The sequence below is a fragment of the Phragmites australis genome, chromosome 20, assembly GCF_958298935.1.
Source record: "Phragmites australis chromosome 20, lpPhrAust1.1, whole genome shotgun sequence".
Lineage (NCBI taxonomy): Eukaryota > Viridiplantae > Streptophyta > Magnoliopsida > Poales > Poaceae > Phragmites > Phragmites australis.
This window is the reverse complement of record NC_084940.1, coordinates 2,336,659-2,355,464: the sequence shown is the minus strand read 5'-3', so window position 1 is coordinate 2,355,464 and position 18,806 is coordinate 2,336,659. Positions and strand designations below refer to the sequence as shown.

Here is an 18,806-nt window from a genome sequence, read left to right as displayed (position 1 = left end):
AATCACTATAATATCCATAATTTTGCTTATTTCCAGCATTAAATTATGTAGAAGAGGGAGAGATACAGAGACAAGCATATCATTCTACTGAACTACTCCTGCTTAGTTGCATTGTCAGAAAACTGGCAACCAAAGTACCAAAATACCCACACAGATTTATCAATTTGTGATAAAACTAGGCTGGATAGGCGCATCATCAAACATGACCTGCTTCAATTAGCAGTACGTGCGAACTTGTGAACCAAAAGACAGTTTCCTTAAGCACACGAGGCCAACTAGACTCGCATAGTATTGGGCCATATGAGGCTATGAGCCCAACGCGTTCTGAAAACACAGTGCAACGATGAAGCTGCAGCATTTGCCAGGAGCCTTGGTAGTTCATCCAAATACCTCCTCGTTGCAGATTGGGCATGCCTGAATCAACACAAAGGTAGAGATCAGGTGATACTACCATGACACCTAAGTTTTAGCAGGAAATAATATCTATGCATCAAATAGAGTTCAGACAATGCATACTCTCTCTATTTGATGCATACAAACTGGGAGTTGCTTTCATAAAAGATATTCAAATACAGCAGAAATTTTGTTCATATTTCAAAAAAATGTTCATACATCTGAAGCATATATTAGCATCTATACAAGGAAGAGAACACTTTCTCCTTTTTCGATTTTAGAAGCAAGATATCAAACCAGAACTGTACTGTACCTTGTTGATCTTAAGCCAGCGGGTTATGCAACCTGCATGATAACAGTGGCTACATGGCAATCTTATCAGCCTCTGCCTGCTTTTATAGGTCGTTTTGCAGATCACACATCTGCACGGAAGATACCATGAAGTTATGTATTCGTCAGAAACTTAAAACGTGTACAATAACTACCAAAATCAAAAAAGGATGAGCAAATCTGACGAAGTAAAAGTGACTGTCACGTACTCCTCACTGTTCTTTTTCCTGGAGAAGAAGTTGCACTTGTGCTTAAATGGCACCAGATAGCATATCAGGTCATCAGACAATCCTCTGGACTCAGTTCCTACTGCTTCCCCCATTGCTTGTAGTTGCTACAACAGTTACAAAATTTTTACAATAAGAATCCCCTATAAATAAGATTATTGTTTGATCCAACATAAGCAATAGATTTCTATTAAAGCTCTGAAGCTGAAAGATGTAGCTGCTGCTGCCCAGCCAAAGAGAACCCCTGAATGTTTTAGGACACTCAAGACTTGTGGTCTGTATAAATCCTAGTTCTTGTTCTATAATTGTGAACTTAGCATGTCCGGCTTACTCTAATGTAATTCAAAACAATTTGCACTTTTGGGGTTTTAAGCATTCTATAAAGCATGGAAGTTGCACTCCTTAATTTCAAAGCATGTGGACATAAGTCAACACTGAAATTGGCTCCATTGGCCTGACCCTTAGTAACAGCACAAGTAGTCAAGGACAGGAATGAACCAAACCATATCATGACTTCAGTTCAGCAGTCTGAACATTCAGTAGCTAGAAGTGACACTACCACTAGGATAGTAGGGTTTAACACAATCTCAGAAAAAAAGGAATTGCCGTTTTTTCTACGATCAATATTCACTCCACATTTATGCTGGACACTATAATCGGTGCTTGGGAGCCCAGTACAACAGGAATACAGTCAAACATGCTGTATACCTTGAATATTCTATTCCTCACACGAGGTATGTTCAGAAAAGAGAAAACTAATTGTTCTACCTAAACCCCCAAGTTAGGGCACATCAGCCATCTTATTCATAGGTCGTCTCATGCAATACTATGTAGAGGATTTTAGGTGATGTGGAGGAGAGAGAAGGATATCATTATTTTGCAAAGCGATGGTATGATAAGCTAAAATTTATGACTATCAGACTACTCCCACATTATTGTACGAGTTGTTATTGCCATACATTCATAATATTCATTTGTTTAATGCACAAATTAAGAAACTATAAAATTACTATGAGACAGCGAAAAAGACAATCCATTGCACAGGTTGTCTGTTAAATCATCTCAAGACTACGTACCAATACATGAGATGGCCTATAAAATAGCACCAATGTACTTGCCCTAAAATTTTACTCTTTGCTACCATATACTACATGGCATGAGAAATTCACATCATTCCTTCCATTTCATGAAAGAATAACTGACATACCTCATACGACATATTATCCGGGTCAACATTGTCTTCCCTCGTAACCTAATGCGCAAACAAATCATCGACAGTATTTGAGTTCAGAGTTCCGATTAATGGAGTCCCTTTCAATGTAAGATGGCGATCCCAATGAACCAAAAAGTTCAAACAGAAGAGTGCCAAAGCAACAAACCTGAGCTGCATTTTGTCCTGGCCTGTACTCAACAGCCGGTGACGATGGCTCCAAGGACACGTTACCTGAAATACAAATGGATCATGAACATGTGGTGAGTTGAGTACAGCTAATGGAATCGCGTAAAACGAAGTGATCGATAGATTCTGGGAGTGGAGCTGTACCGGCGAGTTCTCTCGTGGCGGCAGCGTCACGCGAGTTCTCCTCCTCCTGCAGCTGCCTAGCCAGAGTTTCGTCAGACGCCAACCAGGCCTCGATTTTGTGAGTCTCTGAGGAGACGCGGACAGAATAGGTGGTGGGAGTCGCCATTGATGGAATATGGCACCTCCCTGCAACAATTTGGCGGTGAAGAGCGGGATTGAAACGAGTAAATCAACGTTACAGATTTAAACATGTTTGAGCAATCGTCTGAACTGAAGTAACATTTGGATTTCGAGTTCATGATTCCAGTGAAAGCTGATGTTTGCAATGTGAACCTGCTCTTTCCATACCGAATATAGGTCTGATTTATCGAATGACTACTACTTTATCCAAATCACTACGGAATTGCATGGGTATGAGGAGAATCTGCCTTCCAATTGCCACAGGCCCAAGGGACCAAGCAAAAGAGAGAATTTTGACGCAGGAGTATTGGGATTCCATCTCTTTCCGATCAAGAAACCAATCACACAAGAAACAAAAGGAACAAAGAGAAATCGTTCCAGATCAAGAGCGCACAATCATCCAACGATTGTCTTCTTAAAAGAACCGGAAGGGGATAGCTGCGCGTACCTTGCCTCCTACCTCTGGATCAGCGGAGAAGAACAGAGTGATCGATGGCGCCGCTGCCGCCTCCCTCTCCCTCTCCCCTCTCTCTAACCAACTGTGTATGTGCTACTCCAGAAGCTTTTATTCAACCGACGTGAGCGTGGTTGCTCATAAGTCAAAGTGATGTAGACCACTTACTATCCTCTTTTTGTTTTCTTTTGATTGTTTTCTTTATTTCTTGATACCCTTATTCTTAACTATGCAACTACTTCATTTTTCATTCTCCTTTCGTTAACTAAACCTCATTTTAAAAATCCTAAATTCGCAGGATAAGCTATGGATGCTGCAATGACGCATCTGTATTTAGCTGTCCTGTCCATGAGCACATCACATCACCTGGGCTCACAGCGTTTAACAATGCGCTTAGGCTGTCCATGAGCACATCACATCACCTAGGCTTGCACCCTCATGCCGCTCCATTGCTAGGTGAACCAAACCGGTGGCAGGTCCTTATCACATAGATAGGGAGTGGCTTACAACTCAGAAACAAAACAGCAGGTCCTTACAGAACAGTAGCTTCCAGTTGATCGATCTCGCACGGTTTTGTTACCAAATTGTGGCACAGAAATTCCTTTTCATTGCTCCTCTGTCGCGTGGCTGATGTTATCCAACATACTGATTGCACTGTTCGGATGAACAGTATCCGCATGGTGGGCTTCTCCTCCACTCTTTCTGTATTCGGACAGTGAGGCTTCTTATGCTTCAAAATTCACAAACTTTTTCTTATGCGCTCTATGATTCATGATAAAGTCATTTTAAAAGTATTCACCTCAATACCTAGTGTAGGTTTCAAAATAAAAAACTTTAAAGAGAACTACTTTTAGAACTTCTTACAATTTTTAAGCCCAAAACAAATTCCTAAAAATCTGAAAAAATTCACTAATATTCTTCTCATGTGTTGTAATAATTTCTAAAATTATTTCCAACACTAGGTTACTTTGTGAAAAAGTATTTTTCTTTGCGATGGTCCATTATATGCATTTTTACCATTTCAATATTGTGTCCATATTACATAACATATTATATATATGGATATTACATATTACCATATATAATTGTAATTGTATGTATATAAAAAGTTATATATATATATATATATAACATAACATATATGTTACAATATTACATATTACTAATAATTGCGTATGTATGCATAGTACATGATCGCACAATTTGTACCATATAGATACATGATACTATATTGTTAGTATATACTACATGGATACATATGTATACAACATATAATTACATATATGATATATAATTACACATGGATACATACATGGATATAACATGTGTAATATATATGAATACATATATGTTATAACATATACAATATGTTATATGTGGTATAACATATTATATGGTTGCATATTACGGATATATATTATGATGGCAATTTACAATTTTGACTCCTCTCATGGCAACACGCGTGGTGCAAGCTAGTTCATAATCTTTTCAAGCTCACTACTGCTGCACTGTATAAACTCAGAGGCTCGACGTATAAACTCCAAAAGTGGCGGTAATTTAAATGGAAGGTGACATCTGCGTGGAATATATTCGGAGAAAAGTTGCAAAACGCGATCACCATTCTACCATGGGAATATTCGAGAAGTAGCAAGGCGATTAGCCCATGATGACGACTAATTATCACTTCTTTTTGCAGAGTCACTTCAATTATTTTTTTGAGGGCTTTCACAAAAAAAAAAATTTGAGAGGAAGTTTAATTTTTCAGTTTTTTTAGATTAATTTATCAGCTATTCAGAACTGTGACTGCGCGAGCGTGTGGGCTTGGGCAGCCTACAGCTGGTCCAGCGGCCCAGTGTGTCCTTCTCTTACAGGGAGGCCCTGAAGGTCCAACCTAGATACAGACACGGAATCCGACTCTGATTCAGGTGTCCGACATCTTTCCCCGTGCGCGAACGTTCGGTGGCTCACAAGCTTGCGATGCCCTTCCTCCGTCGAAGTGCCCAGCCACTGCGTGCGTGCGTGCGTGCGCGCGCAGTAGGTGAGCAACGCGAGGCTCGCAGCCGCCGTCGCTTTTCACGCGCGCACGCCTATAAATCGATCGCGCCGCCGTCGTTTCTCGCGCACCACCCAACGAGCAAGCTGAGCCAGCAGTGCTGCTTCGCGCGCCGCACGAGGAAACACGTACGAGGCGTACTACGCTCCGGTGCTTTTGCGATGGCGAGGACGGCCGCCGAGGTGCAGCCGCTCGTGGCGCTGTCGCTGCTGCTGCTGCTGCTTAGTGCTGGGGCTGGGCGGCGGCACGACGCACGGGGCCGAGGCGCAGCTGAGCGGGCTGGCCCCCTGCGCACGCTACAGCGTGCCGGGCGGAGTGCTGCGCCGCGCTGGGGTCTGTACGTCTCGAGGGACTGCGCCTGCGGCACCCTCGGCATCATCACCAGCCTGCCGCCCAAGTGCGGCCTCCCGCCGATCAGCTGCCGTAAGATCACTTCTTGCTTACACGCGCGTTTACTTGCGCCCTGGTCGATCAAATTTACATGTTGCTGTGCTGAAGAGATCGTTCTTTTTGCCATGCACGCAGAGTGATCGCCGGTGCAGTGCGTGAGACGAATTAAGGCGAAGAATGCCTCCAAGCGCAAGGAGAACGAGAAGAATAAGAACATCGTCGACAGCTTGGTGCTCTTGTCGACGTCTGTTGTCCCACACCAATGTGTCCTCGATCGTTTTCGTTTCGTTTCTTCAAGCCTTCCTTGATCGGTTCAGGCTGTCGTGTCTGTTGATCCCAGCGAATGTGTTAGCATAATGCAACTCTTAAGGCCGCTCGAAATATCATTTTGCAATTGCTGCAACCTCCTTGCAGGCCCTTGAGCTTTGCATGCATTCGATTGTGCGAACGTGCGTCTTCCATCACAGTGCCACACGACATCGACACGACGGGCACGAACACGTACGACAGGAACCAATAGAATGTAGAGATAGTGAAACTTTACACGGCAGGATTCATCATTGCTTTCCATTCTTTGAAATGAATTGTGTAAGGTGTCACATTGTATACATACCCTGCCTCCATGCCTTTCACGGTTTACCCTGACGTAGACCTTTCATAACAGGCATAACATAAAATACGGAAAGCGCAGTGTCATGACGCGGTGCCACAAAAGAATTTGACCTTTTCAACATGGATTCTCAACTGAACCATACGACGGACTGAATTTCTTACCGACAAAAGGCGGAAGCAAGTATACAACGTAAAAAACCTCCAATTCCATATGGTATCTCTATCCATGACTAACACTTATGCTCTACTCTCTAATCTGTTCAAGAAATAGGGCTTCCTGCTTGCTTGTTAGGCCAAGATCATTGAATGATACGTCACCCTCACTGTTGGTAAAAGTACGCCTTGGGTATGACCTCACCTGCATGATACAGAATGGTAAATATAAGACTGGACGATTGTAATAGTTGCAAGAATTTAACTGTACTTCCACATTTCATAGTTACACAGAACTGAACTCTGCATCAGGACTCAGGGGTTCTGAAACAAGTGATAACTGGCCGGTTAGCAGTCATATCAGTCCTCACTGGCTTGGTCAGTTTCTACCAACTTTCGTAGTATTACCCCACGGTACACTTGTACATGATTATAGATGGTTTACGGAACACAATGAAAAAACAATATGACTAGCCTGCCAAATATATACTGTTTTGCCAGAATACCACCGATAAATGACCAGTTTCAAGAGATCCAAAATCCAGATGGGCAAGGTTTTTGTGTGGCAACGGTTTTTCCAAATGCTCCTCTGCATAGCCCACTAGCCTACCAAATATACACTATTTAACCAGGAGCGCTTCCAGGAACATAAAAAAACACATGATGAATTCGTAGCTGCTAATTAGAAGCACCTCAGCGACAGAAACATAAAAAGGTCAATACAGGGACCTCAAGCACTCTGTTGCATAACAGATCGCTCAAATGTCACAAAACATGTCATAACTCATGAATAAAATAATTCCAACTGGCTTCTTAAGAAAATATTAAAATGGTGGTAGAGAATTACCAATCTGTAGGTCCCTGGCTTGCAGGTCCTGCCAATGTCTAGGAAATCAAATAGGAACTGCAAGAAAAATCAGAAAGCCAAATGCAATGCAAGTATTAATGTCTCTTTTAAAAAAACAAGAGAAAGGAAGAAGCAACTCCAATGAATGCTTTTGTTCTGGATTCTGGCAGCTCAAAATTGTTTACCTGAAGTTTATCAGATTTTAAAAACCGACGTCCCTGTCGACTACCATCAGGCATGCGAACTACAAGTGTCACAGCACCTTCATTGTTTGGAGGTGGTTCCGACGGCAATGCTGCTTGCTTTGATGCGAGATTGGATGCTAGCTCCTATTTTCATAAAATATGAGGGACAACATAAGAAACAGAGAAGCAGATATCCAGTAAAAAAATAAAACAGATAGGATAAACAACGAATATACAGATGAAGTAAGCCTCAGTGAAATTAGAGAAGCGACGTGGCTGGTTATCGTAAAAAGTCTCCTGGAAAGTAGACACTGTTGCCAGTTTGTGTTCTATTTCCAAGATGAACATGGATCTCACTCATACATGACATTTTATTTTCTCTAAAATAGTTGAGACAGGATCATCTGCACTACAGTCCACATTGCTTACAATCTCGACTAAACATAGGATATTACCCTGATGAGTAAGTCACCATCTAAACCTAAACCAATCCCACAACATTAGATAACAAGAGCACCAGGATTCATGTGCTCACAATGACGAACTGATGCATTAGTTATCTAACATTCGTTGCCTATCATCCATTCAACTTCAAAATTATATGTAACAGAAATGTACCTCTTCCTCAAGTTGCTTTTTACGCCTTTCCTCCTCCTCTTGCTTCTGTTTTTCAAGAGCATCTTCTCTTGTGGCAGTTTCTTCCAGGTGACGGAGCTCAGCCTCCTGTAGGGCCTTTAACTCCTTTTCTTGATCAGCTTGGAGCGATGCAAGGTACTCATCATCCTGTAAATCAAACTTAATAAATAGTCCTCACCTAATATTGTGGTATTTACCAATAAATGGGTAAAGCTTAGACCTCAAACCTGCTGTTCTCGTAATAACCGTTGTTCAGTTAATTCAGGTGGCGGAGAATGCACTATTGGCGGATAATGAGTTGGGCTTCTGTGAGAAGGCATGGGAAACGGATATGTTGGTCCTTCAGGAACTCCACCAAACATTGCAGCCTCAAGCATAACAGCTTCGTCATGTTCCTCAGAAGAAATGCCACCCCACTTTTTACAAAAGAAGGATGTGAGGAATAAAGCAAATACTGTCAAATGTCACAGTGCAGATGGGGATCACATATTATAATACCTCAGATGGGAAATCATCTCCATTATACTGGCGATCGTTCAAGTTAATCTGAGGCTGAAAATTTAACGCAGGGCTAGCACCTGGGTGCACCGGTTGTGCTAACTCGTTCCCAGAAGGGAAACGCCTGGAATGACGTCTAACTAGCGGTTGTTCTTCTACATCTTCGGTCTCTTCTTGGAAGCTCTCCTCATCTATTGGTTCCCTAGATGTTCCAGCCTTTCCTGAAGCTAGTCCTTGCCTCCAAAAGGAAATGGCACGTATCAGGAATTAAGTGATGCTGTAGTAAGGTAACCTGAGTAAAGAGCTTGGTAGTAAAAGTTAATATTCACCTTCTAACTGTTCCATCCGCAGTTCCCATGTCTGCTTCATCAGAATGATTTCCCAAGCTTACTCCCTCTGGATGTTGGTCTCTTCCTTGCTCCACTGTCTGACAATTATTGAAAAATTAGGGAAACACATTATAAGCAATATTCACAAAAGCATGTTGGATAAAAAAAAAGGAGTTTACATATGCCAGTCCCTCGGCATCCGTCTTTGAAGCTTCGATTGCCGCCCTAATCATTTCCTCTTCTATGTCATCATCATAGTCATTAACATGAACCAATGGAGGAGCAGTTGGCACAGAAGGATTTGACCATGGTGAATTGCTAGGGATATTAGAACGAAGAGCAGATGGTGCAGATGACAATCCGTCATCCTCATCATCAATTATGATAGTTTCACGAACTTCAGGGCCATGTGAAGACTCATGTCCAGTCACATCGTCGATAACGGGGGCCTGACCAGATAGACCTGTCTGAGGGTTGCTATCGTTAACTTCAGTAGGTATCTCTCTCACCTCTCTAGGGTGTGAAACCAGCGGTCCACGACTGAAACTATCAGTGGAGCCAACTCTATCGAAAAATTGTTGCTGAAAATTTGGATCCATTAGCGCGAAAGGGTCTCGGAAAGTTTCAGGAAAAGATCTTTGAAATGTATTATCACGTGGTCCATCCAGATCCATCATATCATCATGGCTAGCAGGTATAATGTTTTGATTGATTCTGTTCCTGTAAAACACCAACTTATCATTAATCATTAATCTGTACAGTATGGATATCTGGAGCAAACTTTGATATCCAAAGTGAACATGGTGGGAAAATTTGAAACACTTACAACGTGCTGTCTCCTTCATTGAAATGTGAATTGATGGCCTGATTAAGGTCACCGCCATGTTCCTGGGTTAAATTCGTCAGTTAGCCATTATGACTAGATGATAGGTAGATGACAACAAAGGCAAATAATGTTGCAGTTTAACTACCACTTTGGAGGCAATATCTATAAGATAAGAGTTAGCTAACCTTCTGAAAAAGGAAACCGTATGAATATCAAAGTAGCGAACTGTTATGTGTGTTACGTCTTAAGACATTCGGTGATGGTATGACACCAAGTGCAGTCAACACTCAACAAGCTTATTGGAAATGTAACTACGAAATATCTGCCTGAGCTAACTCCAATTCAGTTGTAGAGCACTAATATGTAGACATGCAGGAGAAATTTCCACAAATGCTACGAGCCCAAGTTCACAATGACCCAAGTAATTCAGTTGGTTGCTTTAAAAAGAAGTAACTCATTTGGAACAGGAACAGCAAATCGAGCCAGATCAGGCAAACAATGTTAATCAAATTGGATGCACTGTGACTAAATTGGGCCCTTTTTCCGCGAGGAGCAGAAATTGAACTTTGATGACATTTTTAAGAAAAGGGGACTTTGATGAACTATAAAGAATAAAAATTACAATAGCAGGGGGACAAGATAAGCCACGGGATTTGGTAACGTAATTCCATTCCATAACTGCACGACAATCCCAGCACTCGCTAGCGCCTCCACGGATTCAACAAGCCAAGTAATTGAAGTGGTGAAACAAATCGGGAACACCCCCTCATCCAACGGTGTCGCATCGCATCACACCCAAACCCCAACCCCAACCACATCCGCCTCACATCCGAAGACAATTAAACGCCAAACCCCAACGCCCCACCCGACACAACCAAATCCACCACAAGCCGAGCGGTCACGCGAGATTCCAGCGCCGGAACTGAACAGAAGGAAGAGAAGAAAGGGGTTTTGGGCGCTACCTCGAGCTTGCGGACGGCAACGACCTCGTCGGCCCCCGTGATGCTCACGAAGGTGTCGATCGCCTCCTGCGGCGGCCTCGCCATAGCGAGAGGGTAATCGGAGGCGACGCAACGCCAAGGAGGGAGAGGGAGAGGATAGGGGAGAGGAGGTGCGTGAAGGAGAGAGAGAGACGGCAAACTGAAGAGGGGTGCTCTGAATCTTCTGATCTCTCAGGCACCGAGCCGGTGACTTGTTTGCTAAGTCTTTTGCAACACCAACCCCATACGGTAACGGATCCTCTAACTTGAAGAAGAAAGTCACCGGCGAACAGTATTTTTTAGATGGTTAACAGTTCTTCGAGTACTGTAGCAATTTACTGTAACAAATATACTGTATATAAAATACCGTAGCGATTGCACTGTAGTACGGTACTGTATCAGAGCTGTAGCGATCGATCTCGTTCATTTATTTCCGATCTGATAGTTCATAGAGAGGTAAAGTCACAGTTACTGTTTATCCATGCCTTGACTCTCTCACATCAGAGGATCTCAGTCCCCACATATGGCAATAGGAGTGTGATAGGAATGGGTTGGGTGGACGGTTGCGACGGTTATCGGTTGATAATCGTGATTATTGGTCATATCACTACTAATCGAATTTATAATATAGTCATTAATCGATTTTGAATTAAATATTCAAATTGGTTTTGAGAAAATTTATTTTAAAAAAAATCAATAAAAAACTAGAGGTAATTCTAAGACTATTTGTGAAAAAAATTAAAAAAAATAAAGTTTACATCAGCAAATATGTGTTAAAGCATCAGAATATTGGAAAAAGGTCGAAACGGGTCGAATGCACAGTGCAAACGGCCCGTTTCGGCCTAGCCGAGTGGATAAGGGCGCATGTGCTCTTCTCGTCGGTGGCGTCGCAGCTCACTTTTCCCTCGTGTCGTCCCACGGCAAAAACCGCAGCTCCGTCGCCCGGCCGGCCAGATCCGCTGCGTTGGTGCAGAAATCCGACGGAGACAGCCAAAAAATGGAACGAGAAGCGTCGGTTACCGACCGCATTGGAGCGGTTACCGACTGCATACACTGAGCAAAGCAGAGGGCCCGACTCCGAGTGCATTTCGACGCGATTCGATCGGTAACCGCCTAAATCCTAGCGATTTTTTGTTAAATTCGCTCGATTATGATTTTTCATTAAATGTGCTTGAATAGCAACATGACATTATATGTTTATCAATTTAACATGTATGGATATAATTAATTTCACTAGGTAGTGTTGGTTATGGTCGATTTTTAGGTTGTTAGAGTTGGTCAGTGTCCGTAAATGTTGGTTAGCGCCTAGTATATGTTGTGTTGCAGTAATCAATGATGGATAGAGATGTGGTGTGACAGCACGGGGATAACTTGGCCTCGGGGTTTATGTGCAATTACTGTTAGAAGGAAAAGAAAGGCGGTGGTGCCATAAGGTTAAAAGAACATTTGATAGGGCGCGGATCGAATGTTATAAGTTGAGATATGGTGCCTCCAAATGTGTGTGATTACTTCATGCGTGAGCTTGATAGGGCAAGAGAAAAGAGGAAGAGAAGGCCTGAGGAGAGGCTTCGGAGACAAGAGGCAGCTGCCCACGTAGATTTGACAAGCGATAATGATGAGACGGAAGAGGAACATGTGCAACGTGCCATGGCTCAGTCTAGGGAGGAGGAAGAGTTCAGGAGGAGGGCAGGTGATTCCTACGAGTATGGAGGTGGTAGTGGAAGTACTAGAGGAGGCAATGTTTCAAAGAGGATGCTTAGGAGGACATCTTCGACTAGAGAGCCACCAAGTGTCAGGGATTACAATGTTGTTGTATCAAAAGCCGCTATGCATCAGAGGATTGACACTGGGTCATGGAGTGCGAGGGGAAAGAATGCAAAGGCAGTTATTGGTTTGGCATGGCCCAATTTTTTTCACACTTCAGGTATTTCTGGTAGAAGTGGGGACGATGCATTCTTTGTTGCTATAGTGAGAGAAACATAGAAATGGGGTGAGTGATAACGTTTGTAATGAATTTTATTGTTGATATATATATATTTTTTGACTTATGACCATCAGTTATATAACAGGAGAGGATGTCCCATCTCCAACTGATCGGGATATAGATGGTAAGTACCTAGATGAGAACAAGAATGCATTGAAGAAAATATTTGATAAGTGGAAGCTAGAATGATCAGAGTATGGTATGACCATCATGTGTAATTCTTGAGCTGAACCGATACACATGAGTATTATTAATTTCCTTTTACTCCTGCTCCAAAAATATAGAAGAGAAGGAAGAAGACACTACCACCTGGCTTCATTCCATGGTGTAGTCGTCGCATTGCTAGAGTCAGTGTCGAGTCGCCAAACTCACCAACAAAACAACCCCGTAGGAAAGTGATGCGCACTCTTGGGATCATCGACGAGCAAGAGCGGATAGATCAACAAGCACAAGACACTTATGCTAAACTTTCTAGCTAGCCGCTTACAATGTCGCACATCCAAGCTCTAGCGGCTCTCGATCGTTATCATCCTTTTTCACCATGAATCCTTCCAATATTTTTGTGTGGAATGTTCGCGGGTTGAACTCAACCGCGAGATAAAAATTATGTCCGAGATGTTGTTAATTATGTGAACACCGACATTATATGTTTACAAGAGATGAAGATGGCAGATATCTCTCAACACTTAAATGTTGTCTATGTTAGGACCGAACTTCTGTAACTATGTTTTCCTGCCAGCTTCTGGAGTCGTAGGTGGAGTGCTGCTCGTTTGGCGGGATGGAAGCTGCTTGGTCATTTCCTCAAGAGTGGATGTTTATTCTGTCTCAATCCAACTTTCACATACAAATAGAGAAACATGGTAGATGACTGGTGTATATAGACCTCAAGCAGATGCTGACAAGTTTCTCTTCATGCAAGAGATATGAGATATTAGAGCTTAATGCCCGGGCCCCTAGATGATAACAAGTGACTTTAATCTTATTTATCGGTCAAAGGATAAAAACAATCCAAAACATAGATCGTGTAATGATGGGCCATTTCCGATGGCTGCTTTATAGCACTGAGCTCAAGGAATTACCTCTCATCAGGAGAAAATATACGTGGTCAAATGAAAGAGACTCTCCAACATTGGTCAAAGTTGACCGGGTGTTCTGCACCTACGACTGGTAACAATTGTTCCCTAATTGCTTACTACAGAGCGCAGCTACGAAGGCTTCAGACCACTGCCCTCTATTACTTGGACTCCGAGACAATGAGATGGGAAAATGATGATTCTATTTTGAAGCATTTTGGCCCAAATTGGATGGTTTCTTAGAGGAGATGTCCAAGGTATAATCAGAGATAGAGCTCAGAACATGCCCATTAGAAACACTTCCATTCAAGTTCAGAGAGCACATAATGATGATGAATGATATGGTTGGAATGCTATAGGTCATGGGCATGGAGATATCTAAAGGTTTTCTCGTCCATTTCATTACGACCTCTCTACCTCCTGAACTCACTCCTTTTAAGATGAACTATAACACTCAGAAGGAGAAGTAGATCATTAGCAATCTGATTGTCATGTGTGTCCAAGAGGAGGAGAGGCTGAGGGCTGAAAAGAAAGATTATGTGCATCATGTTAGCGACCCTAGCAAGAGAAAATTTCAAAGGGATCATAAATCTAAGAAAAAACTGTATTTCTCCTATAAATCTGATAAGTTAGGACACAAAGCGCCCAATGCACCTGCTCTTTCTGCTCCTGCATCTCATGGAGCATCAGGTGGGGATGAATGTCATTTCTGCCACAAACCAGGGCACCATCAGAATGATTGTATTTATTTCCTAAATGATATTATAACGTTAATTGATGAATCTCTTTATGCCAATTTTTTTCTTAATTCTTGGTGGATTGACTCAAGTGCTACGATGCATGTTATCAATTCATTGCAGGGATTTCTTACCGTGAGAACCCTAAGAAGGGGGAAGCAAAGTCTTAGAGTCACCATCGGAAAGGAAGCCGAAGTTGAAGTTGTTGGATCACTACCTTTAGCATTAGATAGCAGCTTCATTCTTCATCTCAATAATGTAATTTATGTTCCTACCATGAGGAGAAGCCTTATTTCAGTTTCTTTGTTAGATAATGATGAATTCGAATGTAATTTTAGAAATAATAAGTGCATTATTAAGTTTAATTCAGATATTATTGGTCTTGTTGTTATACAAGACAAATTTATATGCTTCATCTAAATGAATCATCTGTGTCTATGGATGTGTGTGATGTGAACAATAAACACAAGAGAAGTGCAAATGATGAGACTTCTTCAAAATTGTGATATTGTCATTTGGGTCATATTTCGAGGGGGAGAATTGAGCATCTCATTAAGTAAGAGATTCTTCACCCTTTAAACTTCTCTGACTCAAACCATTGCATACATTGCATTAAAGGAAAGTATGTTAAGCAAATTAAGAAGGGAACCACTCGAAGCACATAACTTTTAGAACTAATTCATACGGACATTTGTGGTCCTTTTCCTGTGACATTAGTGAATAGTTTTGATTCTCTCATTACGTTCACTGATGATTTCTCTCATTATGGTTATATCTTTTCCATTAAGGATTGATCTGAATCTCTCGACAAATTCAAGATGTTTAAGGATGAGTAGAAAATCAGCACAGTTTAAATATTAAAGTAATGAGGTCGGATCGAGGAGGAATATTATGGGAGGCATGCCTCATATGGGCAAATCTTGACCCTTTTGCAAGATTCCTTCAGGAAAATGGCATTGTAGCTTAATATTTCACACTTGTTGAACCTCAGCAAAATGAGGTAGCTAAGAGACGTAATCGTATACTAATGGATATGGTATGGGGTATGCTTAGCTATTTCAGTTTATCGGTTGGACTGTGGATGGAAGCGCTAAAGACAGTCATGCATATACTAAATTGGATTCTCAGTAAACCAGTACCCAAAACTCCTTATAAATTATGGACTGGGAGGAAACTGAACTTGAGGTACTTATATGTGTGGGGCTATCCTGCTGAAGCTAAAATATTTAATTCATATATTAGGAAATAGATCCTAAAACAATGAGTTGTCATTTTATTGGATATCCCGAAATATCTAAGGGGTATTATTTTTACTGTCCTGATAGAATAACTAAGTTTGTAGAAATAAGACATGTTGTGTTCTTAGATAATGATAGAACTAGTGGGGAGCTGGAGCCAAAGGAAATAGATCTCGAGGAGAAGTGGGTTTATGTTCCATCACCGCTTATCCAAGAGACTTTCGTTCCTGTGCCTCAGGTGGTTGCACCTCTAATAGAGAATATTGTTGTTACACCCCCTATTACGGACTCTGAAATTACTAATGTTGCACCTAACGATGAGCCTCAGCAGTCCCCTGCAGTACCAAGTCCTGCAATAGTTAATGAATCCATCAGGAGATCACAACGGGGCAGGAGATCTATCATTTTGAATGATTATGTGATTTACATGAATAAAGATGTTAATGATATAGGAAAGATAGATGATCCTAACTCATATAAGGAAGCCATGATGAGTGAATATTCATCTAAGTGGCTTGATATCATGAAGGATGAATTGAAGTCTCACTACTACATAAACCCCCATATGTGGCCTTATCACTGCTAGATCATCAAAAATCAGCAGTGATACAATTATCACTGTCAGTTCGTAAAAAAAAAAAATCAATATCACTTCCGATTTTAGAAAAGAACCGATGATGATAATGAGTTATCACTGCCGGTTCATATTAAAAATCGGACACACCTTCGTCCTCTATGGCACGCACCTCGGCCTCCAAGGCGCCAACCATCGCGCTAAATTCCCTTGTGGGTTACCCGACTGGGAAGCGTGGATGTCGGCAACCCTGCATCTCACGCCGCACGCCACCGTCGGCGCTGCCATGGCTCTCCTCACCCTGTGCCGGATGAGCGACATGGTTGATAAGGAGTTCAGTGAGGCCTTAAAGGTCCTGAACCCCTAAGCACGTGGTCTAGCACCCCTCCTGCCGTAGCACCGTGACTCTAGCGCAGTGTGGTAGCTCCTCGACTTCTCCGATGCCTGGGTGGGATTTGACGATGCCTCGGACGTGGAGCTCGACGCCGACCACACGCTCTGGGCGGCTCTAGAGCCCAGCGGCAGGGGTTGGAGCATGAGCATGGTGCTGGCTTCCTCTCCGGTGGCAGCAGTGCCTGACGACAGTGGTGGCGGGAGCACCATATCGAGCGGCAACGCGAGCGGCAGCTGAGTCAACTCGGAATTGAGCCAGCTCATTTTTTTGTTTCTAAAAGGAGCAATACTATTGGCTTAGGAACCGGTAGTGATAGTCCCCCGACTATCACTTCCCGTTACCCACTACCGGCTCCAAAACCGTCAGTGAAGGTGGTTTTGGAGCCGACAGTAAAACCTATTTCTGTAGTAGTGTCTATGAGCACTAATGATGTATGTGGCTTAGTAGAAATTCCCGACGGATGCAAAACAGTAGACTGTAAATGGGTCTATAATGCTAAGTATGACTCTAAGGGAAACATTGAAAGGTTGAAAGGAATGTTTATAGCAAAAGGCTTCTCACAAAGAGAAAGGATTGACTACAATGATACATTTTCGCATGTCTGAACTAAAGACTCTTTTAGAATTGTTATAGCGCTTGTGGCTCATTATGATTTAGAGCTACATCCAATGTATGTTAAAACAACATTTCTTAATGGTGACTTAAAAAAAATATTTGCATGGCTCAACCGGAAGGTTTTGTCATGAAAGACAAGGAACATATGGGATATCAATTTAAGAAATCAATTTATGGACTAAATCAAACGTCTAGACAGTGGTATCTTAAGTTCGATAAAGTCATAACAAACTTTAGCTTTAATAAAAATGAAGTAGATAATTGCATTTATGTTAAGTTTAAAGGGGGTAAATTCACCATATTAGTTCTTTATATGGATAATATCTCATTAGCCAGCAGCGATAAGGACATGATGTATGATACTAAGAGATTTTTTTTCTCTAATTTTTTATACGAAGGATATCAGTGAAGCTTCTTATGTTCTTGGCAGTGAGATTCACCGAGATAGGTTCCAATGAGTATTAGGTTTGTCACAAAAGGCATATATCGACAGAGAGAAATACAATATGTATAAGTGATATGTCTCGCCTACTCCTATTATTAAGGGTGATAAGTTTAGGATATTCCAATGTCTAAGGAACTAATTTGAAACTAATCAGATGAAGTCAGTTCCTTATACTTCAGCTGTTAGAAGCATTATGTATGCTCAAGTTTGTACGTGCACTGATTTAACTTTTGTAACCAAGATGCTTGGCAGATATTAGTCAAATCCAGGATCAGACTATTGAAAATCCGTTAAGAAAGTCTTGTGTTATTTGCAAGGCACTAAGCATTACATGCTCATATATAGAAAATCTGATATTCTTGACGTTGTGGGTTATTCGGATGCAGATTTTACGATGTGGGTGGATACTAAGAAATCCATGTTAGACTATGGTAGTCCCACTCGTTAGAGGATCTATCTTGTGGAAAAGCTCCAAGCAAATCCTTACGGCATCATCAACTATGAAAGCTGAGTTTGTGGTATATTTTGAGGCTACGAGTAGGTTATATGTCTTAAGAACTTTATCTCGGGATTAAAAGTGTTAGACAATATTTCTAAACCACTTACCACATACTGCAATAATCAGCCCGCAGTTTCCTATATGAGTAACAACAAGTTAAATGTTGTTGGCAAATACATTGATATTAAATACCGTGTTATAAAAGATAGAATTCAGGATCAAACTATTAGCGTCAATTATATAAGGGAAAAATGCACAAACCCCCCCATAAGTCACTCCATTTTTGAGATTCACCCCCATAAGCCATTTTGTTGCAAAAACCCCCCCAACAGTAATTTAGATTTGCAAAAACCCCCCCAGCAATTGTTTAATGCAGAAAATAGGTTTTCTTTAATATAAAAAATATGTAAATTCTTTAATAATTTAGATAAAGGTTTTAAAAATGATTCCTTTGGTGAAATAAATAAAATAAAATATTTTTAATTCTATTAATCTTATATATATGTTTTTTTAATGATAAAATAAATATTTTAATTATGTCCCTTAGAGGAATAAGGATATAATTTTATTTATTATTTGTGTTCACAAATAATGATAAATCAATGGAGACTGATGCTAAATCTTGCCGAACT

The 18,806-nt window shown here is 41.4% G+C and overlaps 3 protein-coding genes across 3 annotated transcripts; 1 reads left to right on the top strand and 2 right to left on the bottom strand.

The window, feature by feature from the left end:
- Window positions 1-66: 66 nt before the first annotated feature.
- LOC133901384 (E3 ubiquitin-protein ligase BIG BROTHER-like) lies at window positions 67-3,239 on the bottom strand. The gene is made up of 7 exons (XM_062342751.1): window positions 3,101-3,239; window positions 2,494-2,658; window positions 2,330-2,394; window positions 2,158-2,202; window positions 933-1,057; window positions 707-815; window positions 67-414 (listed from the first exon to the last, which is right to left on the bottom strand). The coding sequence occupies exons 2-7, from the start codon at window positions 2,636-2,638 to the stop codon at window positions 379-381; spliced, it is 525 nt and encodes a 174-aa protein (XP_062198735.1). The 5' UTR covers window positions 2,639-2,658; window positions 3,101-3,239; the 3' UTR covers window positions 67-378.
- Window positions 3,240-5,139: 1,900 nt separating this feature from the next.
- LOC133901383 (anther-specific protein MZm3-3-like) lies at window positions 5,140-6,063 on the top strand. Its single transcript, XM_062342749.1, has 2 exons — window positions 5,140-5,582; window positions 5,685-6,063. Exons 1-2 carry the CDS (start codon window positions 5,321-5,323, stop codon window positions 5,687-5,689), a joined length of 267 nt encoding a protein of 88 aa, XP_062198733.1. The 5' UTR covers window positions 5,140-5,320; the 3' UTR covers window positions 5,690-6,063.
- Window positions 6,064-6,104: 41 nt separating this feature from the next.
- Window positions 6,105-10,833, bottom strand: LOC133901382 (plant UBX domain-containing protein 8-like). The gene is made up of 10 exons (XM_062342748.1): window positions 10,598-10,833; window positions 9,636-9,697; window positions 8,989-9,529; window positions 8,810-8,907; window positions 8,481-8,718; window positions 8,210-8,398; window positions 7,965-8,129; window positions 7,347-7,490; window positions 7,162-7,218; window positions 6,105-6,519 (listed from the first exon to the last, which is right to left on the bottom strand). Exons 1-10 carry the CDS (start codon window positions 10,679-10,681, stop codon window positions 6,406-6,408), a joined length of 1,692 nt encoding a protein of 563 aa, XP_062198732.1. The 5' UTR covers window positions 10,682-10,833; the 3' UTR covers window positions 6,105-6,405.
- Window positions 10,834-18,806: the final 7,973 nt, after the last annotated feature.

Coding starts and splice junctions, on each gene's coding strand:
- LOC133901383 (XM_062342749.1), top strand. CDS start 5,321: ATGGCGAGGACGGCCGCCGAGGTGCAGCCGCTCGTGGCGCTGTCGCTG.
- LOC133901382 (XM_062342748.1), bottom strand. CDS start 10,681: ATGGCGAGGCCGCCGCAGGAGGCGATCGACACCTTCGTGAGCATCACG. Junction 8,399..8,480: donor GAGATGATTTCCCATCTGAG/GTATTATAATAT, acceptor TTTTGTAAAAAG/TGGGGTGGCATTTCTTCTGA. Junction 7,491..7,964: donor AAAAGCAACTTGAGGAAGAG/GTACATTTCTGT, acceptor TTATGAAAATAG/GAGCTAGCATCCAATCTCGC.
- LOC133901384 (XM_062342751.1), bottom strand. CDS start 2,638: ATGGCGACTCCCACCACCTATTCTGTCCGCGTCTCCTCAGAGACTCAC. Junction 1,058..2,157: donor CGGATAATATGTCGTATGAG/GTATGTCAGTTA, acceptor TAACTGTTGTAG/CAACTACAAGCAATGGGGGA. Junction 816..932: donor AGGAAAAAGAACAGTGAGGA/GTACGTGACAGT, acceptor TCTTCCGTGCAG/ATGTGTGATCTGCAAAACGA.